This window comes from Humulus lupulus, chromosome 1 (assembly GCF_963169125.1).
Source record: "Humulus lupulus chromosome 1, drHumLupu1.1, whole genome shotgun sequence".
Taxonomy (NCBI): Eukaryota; Viridiplantae; Streptophyta; class Magnoliopsida; order Rosales; family Cannabaceae; genus Humulus; species Humulus lupulus.
The window spans coordinates 4,025,474-4,045,805 of record NC_084793.1 but is presented as its reverse complement, the minus strand read 5'-3'; the positions used below and the strand labels follow the sequence as shown (position 1 = coordinate 4,045,805).

Below are 20,332 nucleotides of genomic sequence, written 5' to 3'. Positions count from 1 at the left end.
TTTTAATATTGTATTACTAATTTATAGATATTAATATATATATATATATCAATATGTTATTGTGATATTAAGTTTTAAAGTCTCATAAAATGTGAATTACTCGAAGATCACCTAAATTATAAAATCACATCAAAAATCAAAACTAAATACTTAAATTGTGTGTATTAAATTTTAACCAATTTTAAGTAGGAACTACATCACTTTTAATTTAATTGTATGATTTAGAATAATTATATATCATTGTATGCAAATAATATGTCCAATTTAAATGTGTCCCAATCATTATTTAATTATTATGCTCAAAATACCACTCAGGTAAAATGAAAAAAAAATAAAAACTAAATCTTTTGTAAAAGTACATCGAATTGTTGTCTTCGTTAATTTTCAAATATCCATGTTAAAATTATTACCAATGTCTCATTCTTTGAAAATGGAAAATTGAGTTTGAGACAATTAGAGTGAAAAACGTAATATATATATATATATATGCAATAAAACATATTTTGTGCGAAAAAAAATATAAAGCTAACTTAATTTTTATAAAGTTTTTTATCTTTATTTTTGATGAAGTATAAAGCCAAATTATGGTATATTCAAATCAATCCTTTTAAACATTACATTCGAAAAGTATATTTCTAAATTATTAATGAAATAGTTAAAAATATGTTGAAGCATGAACAATTTTCCTGTACATGTAGAATAGTTATATAACTATTTTACTATTTTATAAAAATACATGTATTTTACCTCATCTATTATTGGTAGTGTTCTCTCATATTGTACTAAAGTTGACTTAGTTGAGTTTGGAAACTTGTTTTATAAATAATGTACACTTAATTTTTACCAACACATCATTTTCTAAGGAAAAAAAAAATCAAATCCTTCTCATTTGATATGTATACACCAAATATTAATATTAAAAAAAAAATTGAAATATTTGTCCAAAACTAAAAATACTTCCTAATTCCTGATTCGTAAATGTGTGATTGGTATAGAATTCAAATCATATTTTATGTTTTTAAAATTTAAAAGTTCTGGGACCTAAAAAAAATCTTGTTTGGTTTATCATTTTTGAAAACTCATTTTAAAAACAAATTCTAATTTATTAAAGGGATTTAGAAAATAACATTTTCACGTTTTCAGTTTCATCCTCTTTTTTTTTTTCTGACCACTTTTTTCTTACATCCTCTTTAGAGCAACTCCAACGGGAGTTGCTCAAAAAAATGATTGTCAGTCATGGTCAACATAGAAGGGCTGGCTGATGATGTGGAATAATTTAATTTAGAAGAAAACTAGCAACGCTGCCACTGCTGGGCAACGTTGCTTTCTTTTTTTTTTCTTCTTTTTTTTTATTGGATAAACTTAATCAAAAAATGTTAATTTGACCATTTAAGCATTTTTTGAGCTCTTATATTATTCCTATTATTAGACTATTTATATATATTTTTTCTTTATATTATTCCTATTATTAAGCTATTTACATTTTTTTTTTTGGAAAGTGCTGTATACTCGACTTTTTCTTAATTGACAATTTTTTTTTCTTTCTTTCTAGTGTTAGACTATTTAGTCTCTATATTTTTTTTATATAAAAAGGAGTATTTTCTTCAATTTAAAATTTTCATCCAACTATATATATTTGTTAAAATATTCGTAAAATTATACAAGGGATATCACTTGATTCTAATTTATAATATATTTTTTAAAATAAAATTAAGCTAATGATAAAATATTTTATAAAATAAAGATTACAAAAAAAATTACTATTAATAAATAAATACAAATTTATCATTTCAATTTTTACTAATTTTATACTAAAAGTTAAATATTATCAAATAAAAATAGCTAACAAAATAAAAAAAAATTTAAGTCCACAAATTGTAATTTGAGTTTTATATTTTTAGATTATCTACCAATCATAAATTCAGTTTTTTAAAACTAAAAAACAGCTAACAAAGTGCAACCAATCACATTTTCAGAAACATGTTTCCAGACAATGAATTCAAATTTTTATTTCAAAATCGCACTTTTCAAAAATACAATTTTCAAATCGTGAACCAATCAGGCACTAAACTGCAAGTGTGACATTATTATCATTTTCACTCTTATTACCGTAGTGTCTTCTACAGTCGCAGTAAAAAACAGTGGTAACAACATAACCCCATAGCACCACCGCCCCATATAACCCAACCAGACCCACTTTGTCCACCACACCTCTCGCCACCATCACCACCGTCGATGATGGTTTCCCAAACGGATCTTGATCGTCCACCATCTTCTCCACCTCCCTCGCTATAAGCCCAGTTACTAAAACAAACCCGCCCGTTAAAACCCACCCGGATACCCTTCGCCCACCCATAAGACCCGACCCCACCCGAATCGCATCCCAACCGAACCTATCCTCTGCAATCGAGACCACCATCCCCAAACTCATCACCGCCATTAGGTAAACCTCCACGACCGATCCGACGAGGAGGATGAAGAGACTCGGCGCCGGGGAAGGGAACACGGCGGAGAGCGTTCGTGGTACTTGGACGTAGGCGAGGAGGAGAGCGTAGACGAGTATGGAGGTCACGAGGGGTCTTTTCCACGTTAGCTTGAATGCGGTGACGGCGGAGTGGAGAGTGGGGCGCTTTCCGTTGACGGCGATGGTGACGGAGTTTACGACGGAGACGGCGACGAGTAAGGAGAGAGCATAACTAAGGGGAAAGAAGAGGATTTTTGTGCGGAAGATCGAGACGGCGTCTTCGCGGGAGTCCTTCCACACGTGTCGAGCCTCGAAGTGTGTGGCGGCGAGGCTGGCGAGGTATTCGAGGTGGTAGATTCGGGACTTCAAGGGGTGGGAGGAGAGGGATAGGGAGAAGAGGAGGAAGGAGAGAGGGAGGGTGATGAGGGCAAAAATGGAAAAGAAAATTTGTTTGTTTAGAAGGAAAATTTGGAGGGATTGAAGGAGAATCTTAGGTGTTCGGAAGAAGGAACTAGAACAATTTTCATGGGTTTGTGACAAAATAACATCTCTTTCGGACATTTTCTCATTCACTTCTTGATCTTCAAAAGGTTTAGTTAATAGCTAATAACATCAATGTCTTCCTGAACCAAAAAAAAAAAACCAGATAGGTTAAGAATAAAACAATCAAATAATTGAAGCTTATAGATCAAGAAAAGAGATAAAGAGTAATTGGGGACCTTTCTAGGGATTCTTGGGCTTTGGAACTGCATTGGCTTGAACCCTTTCGCGGTCTTTTTCTCTGTAATTACCTCGTTCGCTTCAATTAAAGAAAAAAAAAAACCTTTACATCCCAACAAACCAAATACTCAAAAGATCTGTTTGGTTACCAAGAAAGCATATATGCAACAAATGAAATTTTCAAACTCTAAATCTGAAGATAATTACAAACAATTAACTTAAATATCCATGCTTTCCTCACACAAATTAACTTAAATATGAGTCATTAAAGAGTTGAAGGAGCCAACAAACCAATAGGACAACACAGTCAACACCTCCTCCCATGGAATCAACTTCAGCATTTATTGAAAGTTAATACCATGAGCTACAATGCATTATCTTATCTCCCTACACCAAAATTTTAGCTACATTATCTTATCTCCATAAACATGTGGGGCATGCATTAACATTCAGTTGCCTGAATTTTATTAAATCTCATAAAAGAGTCAAAGACAATAATTGCAAGAGATTCACTCTTCAAATAAGAGGGCCAAGACAATCACAAGGCAACTTAGAGAAAAGCTATTCAATATCGAAATTCAAATTACTCTATTCTATATCTGTTGATATACCTAATTGGGCCAAAATGACAAACTTCAATAGCAAGGTCTTGATCAAAGATAGAAACAAAACTAGCAACGGTACAGCACAGATCCACCAATAGTTACAGTTTTCACAACAAAACTTACACAGTGAGCATAATTAAAGAGTTGTTTGGTAGAATACACAAAAACTGAAACTTATGAAATGAAAAGCAAATCTACTTGAGTTTTGTACCAATAATTGTAAACAATAGACTTGACGCCACTGAATCCCTTTGAATTTTGGTATCACAATACTCTACCAAATCTACTTGAGTTCCAAAACCACTACCATAACACTTCAAAAGACTTCCAGGAAGAATTCAAACACATATTCACGACATATTATGCTATCCAATCGCATTTCAAAGCATCAATCCCAGGTATAACATTAACTACCACTCAAATTTACGAGCATTTCATCACAATGCATAACCTATTTCGAGACCAACGACAAGATCACACAAACTGCCAAAGAACAAAACCCTAATCCTCTCAACACCCAAAAGAATTGAACAAATTTCAAAATTCTAAGGTTTTCCGATGAGAACAGAGGAAGAGAAAAGAAGATCAACGAGAATTACCTGATTGAAATTCTAAGCTCTGAAAAGTCTGGAGATAGACGAGAAGAGAAAAATGGAGAAAGAACAGTGGTTGAGGAGTCCTGAACTCGATCGAGAAGCCCAGGAGCAGGAGGTTCCCTCTTTTAATTTATTTTAGTCTTCAATTTCTGATGGTTGACCACTAAAGATTTTCCAACAAGTTAATCTCGGCCAGCCTGTTCTAAATCTAACCATTCATTTATTACTTCAGATTTTCTAGCTAACTTCTTTAAGAAAATATAAATGTCAGATACATCATATAAATTAAGAATGCAAGATTAACTATCCCTACACTACTATTTTAGCTACACTACCTAATCTCCAAATATATGTGGGAGCACTGTTTTGATGGAACATGCATTAACATTCAGATGCCTGAATTTTATTAAATCTCACAAAAGATAGTACAGAAATAGTTCCCTTGACTAGCAAAGCAAAAGCATTTCAATAATTGTATGGGATCCACTCGCTAAATACGAGCGCTAAGACAATCACAACACGACTTGGAAAAACTGCTCAAAATTCACATTACTCTATACTGTTTTTGTTGATATGCCTAATTGAGCCAAAACAACAAACTTCAAAGGTATTTGGCTACTATAGCAATGACTTGATCGAAGACTGAAATAAAACTAGTAACATTATTGCACAAATCCACCAATAGTTACAACTTTCAAAACAAAACTTACGTAGAGATCAAGAGCGGAAGAATAAATTTAAAAAAAATAAATAAAAGATCATGATATATATAGCCTACCCCAGATACGGAAAAAAAAAATTACACAATTTATTTTTTAAAACATGGATTCAGTACCACAAAATATGCAAAACATGATGTATGACCCAGTTTCACACCATGCAAAAGCACTAGAAAGAAATAGTCAGCTCGGCAGACTGAAGATGATGGTACAGAAATGTAATGTAGGTAAAAGTTGAAGATACCAACGGCAGTGAGGACGCATTTTAGTTATATCGTGTATCCCTAATAAGGAATAGATACATAAATGGTTCCCACTATATCTAGATAGTACTCTTACCAGCCAAAAACAGCTGCCAAGCGGTCCTCTGCAGCACTCAATCTTTATAAACATAAAACAACATTAAGGTTGTACCTTGTATCCCTAACATCCACACAAAAAAGTTATTATCCTAAACGAAATGGGATATAAGACAGACATTTATATGCAAAAGTGTCAACTGAAAGCCTTGAATCACACCATTTTCATAAACATTCAAAGTCTTAATTAGCTACTTGTGTATATATATAAGTTCATCTAAAAAAATGTCGTCGTCTGATATTGGTAAGCTAGAGACTGATGTCGAAATTAGTGCTTCTGCTGAAAATTCTATGAAATGTTAAGGCATAAACCACACCATATTACCCATGCTACCACTGACAATACTCAAATAAAAAGTGAAAAGAAGAGAAGAGAGGCATATCACCTTAACAACTCACACCGGTTCCCAACACCAACCCGAAACAAGAAACCAAAAAGCAGATCCACTTTGTATCCAAGGTATATATAAAGCTTTAAACCGCGTTGAAAACACATAGAGCATAACATAACAACAATGCAATTAGAATCAGCGAAACAAACAACTAAAATAAAACATATTGCAAACTGAAACAACATCATAGAACTATAACAATCTACGAATCCAACACAACACAGGACCCTCACACACAAATCAGAGACACCCCAAATAAAGATACATAGTATCGATTCAACCACAACACATGAATCTCACATACAAATCATCAAAAACAACAGAGAGCATTATCATTGTATCACGCAGATCCCAAAACAGAGAGCTGCCTATAGTTTTAAAATTAAAAATATTAAGTATATTTAAAACTATGATGGAGGTCGAGGGGCATTACCAAAAGTCGTTGAAGGAAAGTAGAGAAGTCTCCGTCGCCGACCATAAAGAGGACAAATCCACCACCGTGAGCAGCGACTCTAAGACGTAGGACACGTAGGGTATAGAAAAACTGAATGATTTAGGGGTCAGACTTTAGGGCAAAATGAAATTGCAAAACTATTTCAACAATACACAAATAAAAAGTGAAAAGAAGAGAAGAGAGGCAGAAATCACACCTGCTTTGGTCTGGGTTTGGTGTGTGAACAGGCGAGGTGAGGTGGCCCAAGGGTGGTCAGATGGTGGTGAGAGCTAAGTTCGGGTCACCTAGCTTCCTGGTCGCGCGCGAGGGAGGCCGAGATGGGCCTGGTTGATTCGGACACTTGCGGTTGGGTCGTCGGAGATGGTGAGGGAGGGACGACGGGGGCTGAGTGCTAACGCTTCAGTAGCGAAGTGAAGGCAACTGCATCAAGAGCCGACGGCCGTGGGTGGGTGGAGCTGGTGGAGTGGTGGTGGGTTCGGGTACCTTCGCCGAGAGAGTAAAAGAGGGGTCAACGGTGCTGCCTCTTGTGACTGGGGGCACGGCACACAATATCACCACCAATACCTTTTTTTCTTATTCTTTTTATATAAATATATTTTGAAATTTGTTTATGGGTACTAACTTCTTGTCAAGTAGTATCCTGACGTGTTTGTTTGTTTTGATTAGAACAGAATTAATATTAAATTTTTGTGTATAAAAAATTTAACTTTATTTTTAAAATACATGTGGAACTCGTACAAATTATTAAACTTTTATCTTTTAAAATTTGAACTAAACATAAAAAGAGATTTAGATTATCATTCTCGCATTTACTTTACCCTATACCAAACACCTTTTAATGCCATATGATGGGGTTGTTTGTTGTTCTACATGGTATGAGATGTTCGACAGTTTTTTACCTCGTTAAAAAGTTTTATAATCGTTTGAATTATCTTCATTAGTGTCGTTCTATTTAAGAATTACTATTGAGATTTTAAGTTTTATCATAATATTTCATATACTACATTTGCTGTCTTGTTTTGTAGTCATGTTTCTGGTTTCTCTCGTTACAAGTTTTAACTCCTTCCCTCGTGGCTGTGCTAATAATATTGAAGAGCGAACTGTGTATAGCATTGAAATCGCCTAAAGTATTTTCGATCGCGGATTTACTATTGAAAATTTGAGTCTTATCATAACATATATTAATGAAGTTATTGTAAGATGTGATCTAACAAAAAATAAATAAAAACTTCTTATCCAGTAGTTCTTTTAATGGAAAAGCTGATTTATTAGGTAACAAATACCCTTTGAGGAGTACAAAATGTATAATTATAAATAATATCGTAAACAATCTGAGAATATTTTATTTTGTTTTGTTTTACTGTATTTAGATGCCAACAAAATACAAACACAGAAAAGAAATTCAATACAGAATAGAATAAGATATTAAAAAAGAAAAAGATAACCAAAAGCCATCATTTTGTTATTTTTGTAAATTTTTATTTCAAGGGTCTTCTTCACAAATAAATATGTTTTTCTGCCTCAATTTATGGACTAAAATTGCCCTCTTTGCAATTTTTAGTCATGTATAGTATTTGAATTGGAATTGGAAAATATATTTTTTAAAAAAACTAATCTAGTCACTCACTCACCACCACCACCAATGAAATATCACAAAAATAAGCAGTTTTGCACAACTGCAACTATCATGAATCAAGAGATACATTGACCTCAATGGATGATTCTGTTGAGATGATATCTCTGGAATTATCAGCTTTTGGGTGATCAAAGCTGGCAAATTTTACTCTCACGTGTAGAGGTTTCATGAAAATGACGTCTCTCAAGTCCCTCTGTGATTTTAACAAGAACTGTATGCATCCATCTCTTTCCATCTTTCCATTTCTCCTCGAGTTCGATAAATCCACTATCCTCGCTGCGTATTTCTCTTGATTATCATCCAATTGGTCGGGGTTTCTTCGTAGTCTCAAGTATAAAACTGCGGTTATAATAACCTGCATTATAACGGCGAATATTAGTAAAAGAACACTAAGAAAATGTTAGAAACAATAAGCAAGATAAACGCCCCTAGGGAGGTAAAGTAAAACTGCATACCTCACTTGTTCCAGGACTTGTATTGACAGCAGTAATAATGTGAACTTTGTCATCTTGAAACTTTATGACCGAAGTTGTATCCTCATCATCAACCGATTCTGACTCGGGACTAGTAAAGACAAGAGTGTCCAGCTCATCATACCATTTTTGGGCCGAGCCAACCTGCATGAATCAAAGGCTGCTTAAGCTATCGTAAGAAAAATAGCAGAAAAACTTGAGTGGGCAACTACCCCAAATCCAAATGCAGTCACAGTTATAATCCCTCTGTATCTCTCTCTCTCTCAGATCACAAACACTCTCTGTAAGGTAAGAACCTTTTCTGAGGATCCCGCCACATCTTCTACTTCTGATACTATAGTAGCAACTCCTCTTGCCTGACGCCATATACAACCTTCTTGTAAAGGTTCTACAAGTTCAGTATCCGCAGGGATGTTTACGTTTAGCTGTATCTCAACTTTACCTGCCACAGACAAATGTGTTGGTATAGCTTTAGAAAGCGTACTATCAATAGAAGTAAAGGGAGAATCAGCACGTATGGCACAGAAAAGTGAGATCTTATTTTGAAACTAGGATCCCTGCTTAACCCTACAATATTTAGGGAGTGGGAAAATATGGCAATTGCTATGTAGGTGCCCAGCAGGGACTTAAACCTCAGACTTTGTGGGAGCAAACTACATGCCTCGCCATTTGAGCTACCTCTTGGGTAAAAGTGTGAGATCTGATCTATTGACAACAAAGGAATGCAAAAAATCAAATTCATCCAACTTTAATAGGCAAATACCTGGCAGCAAATTGAAACACTGGAGATGGTCGATCTCTGTTACCTGAAATCCACCAGAACTGAGAAAGCATTAAAGTTTTCGGGATAATTAGTTATACAGAGAGTGAAACAAATCCAAGACTGGTACATGGAAAAAAATTTAACATTATATCTATAATTCTTAGAAGCAGTTTACATCTACACAAGGTATAGAAATAATGCTATAAATGAAATTTCAATCGAGAGTCCAGAATGGAATGGAAGACCAGCTAACATACTTACATAGCATTTGCTCTCTCTACATGGGGTGACAACCAATATGGCAATCCAAGAATCCCGAAATTTGAAAATTGAAAGTTTGAAACAACTTTAGAATCTTCACTTAGTTTCACAACTCTCTGCCCAACTTCAAAAACACATTTAAATGAGAAAAAAATATGATATAAATTTATCCAAATTTAAACATTTAAACATGAAATATCCAAATTTATATGATTATCTGAACTTGAAAGAAATAAAGGGGCAGAAAGAAATTAATCCCCTAAAATTTAGTACCCGTGTCAGATATGATTATCTGATCTTGAAAGGTTGTTAATGAAGATACGAGACCAGTAGGTGGATGCTCATCTGATGCACAGGGAGCATAAGCTAGCTGTTGCAACCAGCTAGGTGGAATTTGTTTCAAGAGGGATACTTTCTCCAAAATATCTCCAAAATATTTTAAAATCCTTTATATGATAATAGTATAGCATTAGTATCATTACGCATAATGTTATCAAGGAAAAAAAAGTAGCAAACCATTTTCAAACCTTTGACAACTTCCTCTATCTCGCCTGTGGCCGAATTTATCATCCATATAGTTTCAAGGCTGAAAAAGTTACCAAATAAATCAAATTAGCGGTTACATGGAAAACTCATACGGCAAAAACTATTTAGGTCGTCCATGTCACTTCACAAGAAACTAAAACATTTGCATGAGGAATTTTTTCAACCAGCTTTGTCACCAGGAAAGAGCATACAAAAAAAATTAAATAAATAAAAAAGCAATATATTTCAATTTTTGGTTGAGATTTCTAAAACTAACACAGTGCTTCATTTTCTTTTCTAAGAACTTTCAAATAAGTAATGTCTACTTGTTTTCTTTGAAATTGTAAAAGGACTTTACTGGTTTAATAAAAATACATTTTTTTCCTTTCGTAGTTTTAGTGAGATGAAGTTTTCAGTGCTCTTTTTTTTTTTTGAAATGATTTTGTTTTTTTTTTACCTTCGGTTTATAACTAACAAATTATCGTCATCTGAATATAGCATATGCCAAGGGAACAAAAGTGATTCGGTAGCATGTGCTTCGGGCTCTGGATTAGCAACACTTCCCAAACCCAACTTTTCCCTGATCCAGTTCCAAAATTGATAACTCTTATTAACGTTGCTTGCCGGAGAAAAAGTCTCTAGAATCCGCCTGCTCAAATCTGCTCTCCTGATGGCATGATTCTTAGTTTATAGAGATCCCCACAAGTAAAATTGTAAGTGAGAGAAATGTGTAAAGTATGATACTCGGAAACATCCATTGCAAGCTAGAACAGTGATACAAGTTAGCAAAATACCTCTGAATCAACAATATACAAGCAATCCTCATCATCATGATAAAATGAAGCTGCTGGGCGCATCAATTTGGCAGATTCAAATTCACCATCCTCAAAGCCTGGAGAAGAACCAATCTGACAAATAAACAATGTAAGTGCACATCTAAGACTACGACTCCAATGATTTTATAGTAATTAAACAGCAAGAAAAACACAAAAACACTAGGTAACGCCACTTGTTTTTAACCAATCACAAATTCACAAGACAAACAAAGATCCTGTAGATTATTATACATAAGTAATCTACATACTTCAAATGTCTTTGGTTGGAATCAAAATTAGAAGAGTCTGAATTTGAACTGGTTTGGCTGTTTTAGGAAAATAGGAGAACTCTATGGGGAGTTGCAAAGTAACTGGATTTGCCTTTTCTCCACATTAAACATTATTTTTATTAACTGTCCACATTAAACATTATTAAAAACCAAAACAAGCAGGCAAACCATATTGCACTTTAGCTTGAATGCATAAGCTTTCTATACATACACAGTCCAGAATATTTCCATTGCCATTAAATATGATAATCCGATGATGATTGCTGTCAGAAATGAACAAACGATTCCCACTTTCATTTGCAGATATGCATCCTGAAACATAATACTGTAAAATTGTTACACAAGTTAATTCTAAATTCAATCATATAGGGAATTCACATAAAAAAGAAAAAGGAAAAAGATCCTATCCAAGTACACAACAACACATTAAAACACGTAACCAGTATTAATGGCTTTCTTTTTTAAGGGGATGGAGGGAGGGAGCTGTTAGGCTTGATAAGCCTAGTATCCGGTTCACCTATACTAGGAGGGGGTCGGGTCACAAGGGTCAAGGGTAACTGGGTCATTTTGTGATAGTTGGTTAGAAGGGCAAATTGGGTACTGAGTAGCCTATTAGTGGGAGAAGGAAGCTAGTAATTAGTTATGCAAGAATTGAGATGATTCTAGGCATCATGGGGATATTTTCCTCTCTGTTTGTATGAGACTCGTAGCATATTTTTCATTCAACAAAGCTTCAGATTATTCATTATTGGTTTACTGTTTTATTGCTTGCTATTCTGTTTTTTGGTTTCTACTATTCTGTTTTCTGGATTCTGCAGAGATTGTAGATAGGTCCTATTAATTGGTATCAGGACCAGCGTTCGGTGTATGCCGGTATCGACGAGAATGGAGACTCGTGTTGTGGGTGTTGAATCGGCCTTATCCAGTGTCCAAAACCAGCTCAACGATCATGGATTGCTGCTTAAGGATCATGTGTTGGAGCTGGGCTCTCTGAAGGATGTGTTGGATCGTTTGGTTACTGCCCAAGGCCGGGTGGCAGATGCGCTTGCTTCTCTTCGTGAAGGGTCTCAAGGTATTCCTGGTTCAGGGCGTCGTCTTCCCGGAGAGGGGTCTGTGGCGACTGGCGGGGGTGCTTCCTCCGGCCGTGTGGTGGATGGTGGGGATAGAAGATCTGAATTTCGGGCTTGGAAGATCGAATTGCCAGTTTATACGGGAGATGACCCAGATGATTGGACTTATCGTGCGGAGCGCTACTTTAATTTACAGCGATTGTCCCCGGCCGAGCAACTGGAGGCGGCGGTCTTGTGCCTCGAAGGAGCGGCTCTGTCTTGGTTTCGCTGGGAAAATCAGCGGCGACTCATCCCCACGTGGGAGGAGTTGAAACTTCTACTCCTCCGGCGATTTTGTCCCACCCATGAGGGGTCGGTTTATGATCGGTTCTTTGTTCTCCAACAGGTCACTTCGGTTCAAGAATATCGTAGAAGATTTGAAGCTCTTGCTGCTTCGGTAGAGACAATGGGGGAGGCTGCATTGGAGGTTGCTTTTTTGAAGGGCCTTAAAGTAGAGATCCAGGCCCCTTTGAGAATTTTGGAGCCCAATGGGCTGTTACACATGATGGAATTGGCTGAGCAAATTGAAGCCAATCAAGCTTTCACTAAAAGCTTTCGGACTGGGCCTAGTGGGCCCATTAGGGCGCATCCACGACCACCATTGACCAACCTCTCTCTACCTGAACACAGTAAGGGCACTTTTGTCATTTCTCCGTCATCTTCCTCCTCTTCTAGCCCGACTATTACTAGCCCTAAACCAGCGGCGGCTCCGGCGTTGTCCACGGCGTACCGCCGCCTGTCTGAAACCGAACTCCAGGAGAAGAAACGCAGGGGAGTTTGCTTCAAATGTGACGGGCGTTGGACTAGAGGGCACGAGTGCTCGCAGGCGGAGGTTTAGGTGGTGATTATTCAAGATGAGGCCATGGATGAACCGGCCACTGATCCGATTGGGGAGGTTCTGGGCATTGCAGAAGCTACAGAGGCAGCTGAGGCGCACATGGTGGAAGTTTCTCTCAATGCAGTGGTCGGGTTGACGTCCCCCAAAACTATGAAGATTTTGGATTCTATCTTGGGCCACGAAGTGGTGGTTTTGGTGGATGGCGGGGTGATAAGTATATTTTTGTATAAAGTTTACCTTTCTACTTATCAGATTTTGTGTTCATAAGTAGTGTGTTTGGGGATAGTTAGAATCGTTTTGTTAATTTGTTTCATTTAATCTAAATCATTATTTTTAAGGATAATTGTATATTTTTTATGATTTTTGGTTGAATGATGATTTTGTAGGATTCTAACCATTGGAGTAAAGTGTTAAAGAGAAGAAAAATCGAGAAAAGAACAAAAGTACGAGAAATCTGAGAGCTTGCCGCTACAGGGAAAAGTCCCTGCCGCTACGAGGCAAGTCAGAGAGGTCCTTGCCGCTACAGGGAAAAGTCCCTGCCGCTACAAGAGAAACAGAGAGTCTCGTGCCGCGGCAAGGAAAGTTGCATACCGCGGCACGCAAAGCCTATATCGCACATCTGAAGCCTCGTGCTGCGGCAAGGAAATATGGCTGCTGCGGCACGCGTTTGAATTCAAATTTAAATTCGATTTTTCTTAATTTTTGGACAGGAAATAAAAGGGGGATTAGGTCATATTCGTGAATTAAGTTTTAGATATACGATTTTAGAGAGAGAAACTCAAGGAGAGCGCAGGAGAAGAAGGAAGATCGCATTCAATATTTTAACAGTTTTCTTCTTCTCTCAACTCTATTATTCTTTGGTTTTATTTATGGTTTTCATCATGGTTATTGGCTAGTTTCTTTTAGGTTAAGGGTTATTCAAAACCCAGACATGATTGTTTGAATTGAGATGTGAATATTATTTCTTGATTTCCCTAATATTAAATTGATTCTATTTTTCTATGCTTATTGTATGAATTTTGTGATTCCTTGTTAGGGTGTACAACTAATTAGGGTTTGCATTATTTCATTATCATCTTAGAATTTCTATTCACCTAATAGTTTAGGGTTCTGAGTATCTGTGATAAATTGCAATCAATGATGTGGTCAAAAGTGTTGTTGATTGTGATGAAGAATAGAACATAGGTTAAATGAATTAAATGCTTCATTGATTTATTGCCTAGATTAACCTATCTCCACTGTTGTTAATGCTTTTACTAAATTAAATGAATTGTATGCTTAATAGATTTGTTATTTGGTAAAAAGAATTAATTATTGAGCGCTTAGCCGTAATTGATTGTGATAGGGAGATTGGGATAATTGACTGCTTAAGCGTTATCTGCAGGGTTAATAGTTTAATTGGGAATCGGAATAATATTCATTATTGATATTCATGCATGACTGTCTGAGGTGGAGAATGATTCTTAACTGTTCTTTAAAATCGTTATAAATCTTTTCTTGCTTATCAATCGTTTTCTTATTTTTACATTTCAAAATCCCCCTTTCATTTTAACTTTGTTAAGCTTTTGTGAATAATAAATTGAATATAGTTCCTTGGGTTCGACCTCTATTTGCCATTGTACTAAATTAATTGGTGATAGTATAATTAAAATCTTTGTTAAATTTGGTACGCCATACGACACGCATCAAATTTTTGGCGCCGTTGCCGGGGAACTATTTAATTCTTTTTATTATTCATATTGGTTTACTTTTACTAACTTGATTTCTCTTGGTATCTCAGAGTTATATGTCTGGCGAAGACACTCAGAACAGGTTGGAAGCAATCAAGCAGTATCTTGAGTCATCGTCAGCTTCTCGGTCTTCAAGAATTATTACTAATAATCCGCTCTTTCAACGTCTTGCTCCGCAAGAAAATCCTGTTAAAGTGCCATTACCGTCTGACAACGAATCTGATTCTGACGATTCAGTTCGATCCTATAGAACAATGGCTCAGCAAAGGACATTGAAAGAGTTGGCAGCGCCAAATCTTGACCAACAACCACTATGCATCCAATATCCACCGTTGGATGTAAACTTTGAGCTGAAGTCGGGCCTCATCCACTTATTGCCTTCTTTCCATGGACTGCCTGGTGAGGATCCGAATAAACATTTGAAGGAGTTTCATATTGTCTGTTCTAGTATGAAACCCGCTGCAGTGACTGAGGAACAGATTAAGCTGCGAGCTTTTCCTTTCTCTCTAAAGGATGCAGCTAAAGAGTGGTTGTACTATCTTCCACCTGGTACTGTTGAAACTTGGAATGGTATGAAGACTATGTTCCTAGAACGATACTTTCCGGCATCTAAAGTTGGAAGCATCAGGAAGGAGATCTGTGGTATAAGGCAGTATACAGGAGAGTCTTTGTATGAGTATTGGGAGAGATTTAAGAGGTTGTGTGCTAGCTGCCCTCATCATCAGATAAGTGAACAGCTCTTCATTCAGTACTTTTATGAAGGATTACAATCACTGGATAGGAGTATGATTGATGCAACCAGTGGGGGTGCACTAGTTGATAAGACTCCTGCTGCAGTGATAGAACCTTGTCTATCGATAATGGAACAAAATGAAGAAAACAAACAGCAAGAGAACCAATGGAATGGAAATAGAGTTGTATTTCTGTAATAACCAGGAATTAGAGAGCCTGGACCCTCCTACAGAGACAGAGTTCACTCCCAAAAATATCTACCTGAATACAAATGAAATTAATCCTCTTATTTATACATAGCCTCTAGGATAAGTGGTGCACCTAGGTACTACCCGAACATACCCCTCATAACAGAATTAGAATGTAGTATCCCCTACAGCCCTCTCCACGTGTGCCCTCTTGTGCCTCCTAGCATAGACGTATGTTAAGGGGGGTCTATCAATACCGCCGGCCTGGAGTTTCACCTTGTCCTCAAGGTGGAATTGCGGAAATTGTTGCTGAATGACAGTAAAGTCTTCCCAAGTGGCTTCATATTCTGGCATGTGTCTCCATTTGATGAGAGCCTGGGGACTAGTCTTATGTGTCCCGGGACGAATAGCCAGCAACGATTCGGGTTCTAAGATCCATTCCAGCCCAGCAGTGAGGCCCGAAGGTAGAGTGGAAGCTTGCTGGTGTGGACCCAGCGCTGCTCGAAGACAGGACACATGGAAGACTGGGTGAATGGAGGTGTAAGGTGGCAGCTGCAAGCGGTAAGCCGCGGTCTCGACGCGAGCCAGAACTGGAAACGGGCCAAAGAACCTAGGAGACAGCTTTTCATTGTGCCGTTTAGCAAGTGAGCGCTGCCTATACGGACGGAGTTTGACATAAACCATGTCCCCCACCTGGAACTGAACATCACGGCGTTTACGGTCAGCTTGTGATTTCATCTTCTGCTGTGCACGAAGTAGATTCTGCTTAAGTAAGTGGAGGATGTCATCACGGTCGTGGAGCTCCTGTTCGACGACTGATACTTTGGCACTGGAGGGCTCGAAACGCAGGAGCGGTGGTGGGTCTCGATGGTAGACCGCGCGAAATGGTGTCATTCCAATGGAGGTGTGGTGCGAAGTGTTATACCAATATTCCGACCACGGTAACCATTTTGCCCACTGGTTGGGTTTGGCACTGACAAAACAGCGTAAGTAAGTCTCTAGACAGCGATTTACGACTTCGGTTTGGCCGTCGGATTGTGGGTGGTAGGCTGTACTGTGCTGCAAAGAAGTCCCTTGTAACCGAAACAGCTCCTTCCAAAACAAGCTGAGAAATATCTTGTCCCTATCGGAGACAATCGAACGAGGAATCCCGTGCAGTTTTACTATCTCTTTAACAAACACCTCTGCCACTGTCAAAGCCGAGAATGGATGCCTTAAGGGAACAAAATGACTGTACTTGGATAGTCTGTCCACGACGACCAAGATCGAATCAAAACCTTTGGACAGCGGGAGGCCTTCGATGAAGTCCATGGAAATGTCCTCCCAAATTTGCTCCGGAATCGGTAATGGTTGTAGGAGTCCAGCTGGCGATTGTGCCAAGTATTTGTTCCTTTGACACACCGAACATTCAGCCACAAATTTTTCCACATCACGCCGCATTCCCCGCCAATACAAGTCCGCTGCCAACCGCTGAAATGTTTTGAAGACCCCAGAATGGCCGCCCATGTTGCTGCCATGGTATTCCTGAAGTAGCAGCGGTATGAACGGAGAAGAGGTAGGCAACACCAAGCGACCTCTAAACTTGAGACAGCCATGAGCTAAAGAGTAACCACCACATTCTCTGCCCATGGACAGTTCCTGCAGAATCTTAGAAAGTGCTGGGTCCGAGGCAACGTGAGTCTGGAGGTCTGGAATGGAAAGGATATTTGGTACTGAAATGGCAGCAAGCTCGGCAGTAGAGTTAATCCGAGACAGAGCATCTGCAGCCCGATTCTCACCCCCAGGTTTATATTGTATATCGAAGTCATACCCAAGTATTTTTGTCAGCCATTTTTGATGCTCCATAGCGACAAGCCGCTGTTCCAGCAGGTATTTCAGGTTGCGTTGGTCAGTGCGGACCACAAATCGGCGACCCAAGAGGTACGGGCGCCACTTTTGAATGGCTAAAACAATAGCCCTTAATTCGCGCTCGTATATGGATTTCAAACGGGCTCTAGGTGATAGCACTTGACTGAAATAGGCCACTGGGCGCCCCATCTGCATCAAGACAGCCCCTAAACCCATCCCTGAAGCATCAGCTTCAACCACAAACGGTGCACGGATGTCCGGCAATGCTAACACGGGAACGGAGCACATCGCATTCTTCAACTGTTCAAACCCAGCATGAGCTTCGGAAGACCAGCAGAAAGCGTCCTTCTTCAATTGATCGGTAAGTGGTCTCGCAATACTCCCATAGTTCTGAACAAATTTTCTGTAATATCCTGTGAGACCCAAGAATCCCCTCAACTCTTTGATGTTTTTCGGAACTGGCCACTTTACCATTGCTTCTATTTTACTTGGGTCCGCCGATACCCCTGCCGCCGAAATCACATGGCCAAGATACTCCACTTGGGGCTGGGCAAAAATGCACTTCTTACCGTTGGCGTATAACTGGTGCTCACGTAATCGCTGCAAAACAGAACTCAAATGAGTTAAATGAGTTTCCAATGAAGGGCTGTACACCAGAATGTCATCGAAGAACACCAAGACACAGTGGCGCAAAAAATCTCTGAATATATCATTCATAAGGGCTTGAAAAGTGGCTGGCGCGTTAGTCAACCCGAAAGGCATGACCAAGAATTCGTAGTGTCCCTCGTGAGTGCGAAAGGCTGTTTTCTCAACATCATTGGCAGCCATGCGAATCTGATGATAACCTGACTTTAAATCTATCTTTGAGAATACCGTGGCACCATGTAGCTCATCCAACAGTTCATCGATCACCGGAATAGGAAATTTGTCAGCGACTGTCTCACGGTTAAGGGCCCTGTAATCGACACAAAACCGCCAGCTACCATCCTTCTTTTTGACCAACAAGACTGGGCTCGAAAAGGGGCTGGTACTCGGCTGAATGATACCCACTTTGACCATATCCCGCACCATCTGCTCTATCGCATCTTTCTGCATATGGGCATATCGGTATGGCCTGATTGAAATAGGTTCTGTTCCTGGTTTCAATGTGATGGAGTGCGCTCGAGCTCGGGCTGGGGGAAGTCCCGGGGGCATGTCGAAGACATCGGTATATTGTTCCAACAACTGGGCTACTGGAGGACACGCCGTGAGGGTTGAAGAGTCGGCCTCACCCGCTATTGCCCCCAACTGAACCCAATAACCTTCCGCCCCCTTCTCCACTGCTAGGACCATGGCTTTTAGGGAGATTGGCGATTTACACAGACTGGGATCCCCCTGCAGAGTAACCCATGAACCCGCCACTTCGAATTTCATGACCATAGTCCGCCAATTAACTTGCATGTTGCCAAGGGTTTCCAGCCACTTTATGCCTAAGATAACATCTGCCCCGCCAAGCTCAAGGGGAAGGAAATCAGTGACCACTCAAATGGCATCCAAGTCGAGTTCAACTTGTGCGCAAATTCCTTCTGTGCGCACCTTGCCACCCGTACCCAGTAGAACCCCATAGCAAGTGGTGGCTGTGATGGGCAGGCTCGCCGCGGAGACGACTTCTGTGGAGACGAAGTTATGGGTGGCGCCACTATCGATGAGGACCGTTACTTGCTGCTGCCCGATATGTCCGGCCAACTTCATCGTATGTGCGGATGTAATCCCGATGAGCGAGTTCAAAGAGAGAGTGGCCAAGGTTTCGTCTGAAGCGATGGTATCCCCTGATTCCGGTGAGAGGGGAGGGTTCTCCTCCGCGGGTTCGGAGTCCTCCTCATCAGAAGTGAGCAAGATTTGGAGGAGCTTTTGGTCACAGTCATGCCCTGGGTGAAATTTCTTCTCACATTTAAAACACAGCCCCCTTGCTCGGCGGTCTTGGTACTCAGTTTCGGATAAACGGCGGTACGCGGGTGAGCTCGATGGACGGTTGCTGCTTCCTTTGGAAGCCGTCGGGACGGAGGATGCCGTGGGAGAATGATTCGGCCGAGGCTGGGATCCTGACGGAATGGTTCGTGCGACGTAGGGGCTGAAGGTGGGCCGCGAGGGAAGAATAGGGCTCAGACTCGGCTTAGAGGTGGTGGGCCTGGACGGTGGGCTCAAGTGGAGTAAGTGATGGCCTTCTTCCACGCGTTGGGCTGTCTCCATAATTTGGCCCAATCCTTTGGGCTGAAGAATGTGAAGAGTAGCTTTGACCTCCTCCCGAAGGCCCTTCACGAATGACCCCTCCAAGATGTGGTCAGGCACATCGGGAACACGAGAAGCCAAGACCTCCCAACGTACTCTGTATTCCTGTACGGTACCGGTCTGGACCACGGACAGAAACTCTTCGGACAGAGAACCCACCGGAACGGCTCGAAATCGGAGAAGGACCAAGTGCTTGAGCATACTCCAAGAAGTGATTGGTCGGCGCTGGTTCTCCCATTGAAACCAGGATAACGCGTCACCGTCGAGACCCACGATTGCCGTCTCCAGCATCATTGCCTCCGTCATTTTGGCTAGTAAGAAATACCGCTCGGCACGGTAAATCCAGCCATCGGGATTCTCTCCATTGAACAAGGGAATTTCCATCCGAGGAGGACGGAAATCTTGGCTGGAAGTAGGACCGGAATAAAACGAACCCAATTGAATTGGAGGGATGGGTGGGTTCACACCCTGAGGTACCGATTGAGGAATCGGTGGTCGTGGTGGCGCGGGCGACTGATGAGTAGCTGGAGGAACACCGATGGAGCTG

At 39.6% G+C, this 20,332-nt stretch overlaps 1 protein-coding gene, 1 non-coding gene and 1 pseudogene across 18 annotated transcripts; all 3 read right to left on the bottom strand.

Moving 5' to 3' along the window:
• Window positions 1-1,945: 1,945 nt before the first annotated feature.
• Window positions 1,946-6,877, bottom strand: LOC133782856 (uncharacterized). 17 transcript variants are annotated; one of them, XM_062222285.1, is made up of 7 exons: window positions 6,506-6,877; window positions 6,289-6,399; window positions 5,850-5,935; window positions 5,444-5,527; window positions 4,389-4,593; window positions 3,184-3,263; window positions 1,946-3,087 (listed from the first exon to the last, which is right to left on the bottom strand). In XM_062222285.1, exon 7 carries the CDS (start codon window positions 3,023-3,025, stop codon window positions 2,066-2,068), a length of 960 nt encoding a protein of 319 aa, XP_062078269.1. In that variant the 5' UTR covers window positions 3,026-3,087; window positions 3,184-3,263; window positions 4,389-4,593; window positions 5,444-5,527; window positions 5,850-5,935; window positions 6,289-6,399; window positions 6,506-6,877; the 3' UTR covers window positions 1,946-2,065. The 17 variants fall into 17 exon arrangements, with proteins under 17 accessions (XP_062078269.1, XP_062078311.1, XP_062078360.1 ...); XM_062222327.1 differs by having other exon boundaries at window positions 4,389-4,548; XM_062222376.1 differs by having other exon boundaries at window positions 6,289-6,367.
• Window positions 6,878-7,750: 873 nt separating this feature from the next.
• The window catches only part of LOC133782951 (uncharacterized), a 31,578-nt pseudogene continuing 18,996 nt past the window's right edge, over window positions 7,751-20,332 (bottom strand).
• LOC133813054 (small nucleolar RNA R71) lies at window positions 15,370-15,476 on the bottom strand. The gene has a single exon (XR_009884100.1). It is a non-coding gene; the product is annotated as a small nucleolar RNA R71 (small nucleolar RNA).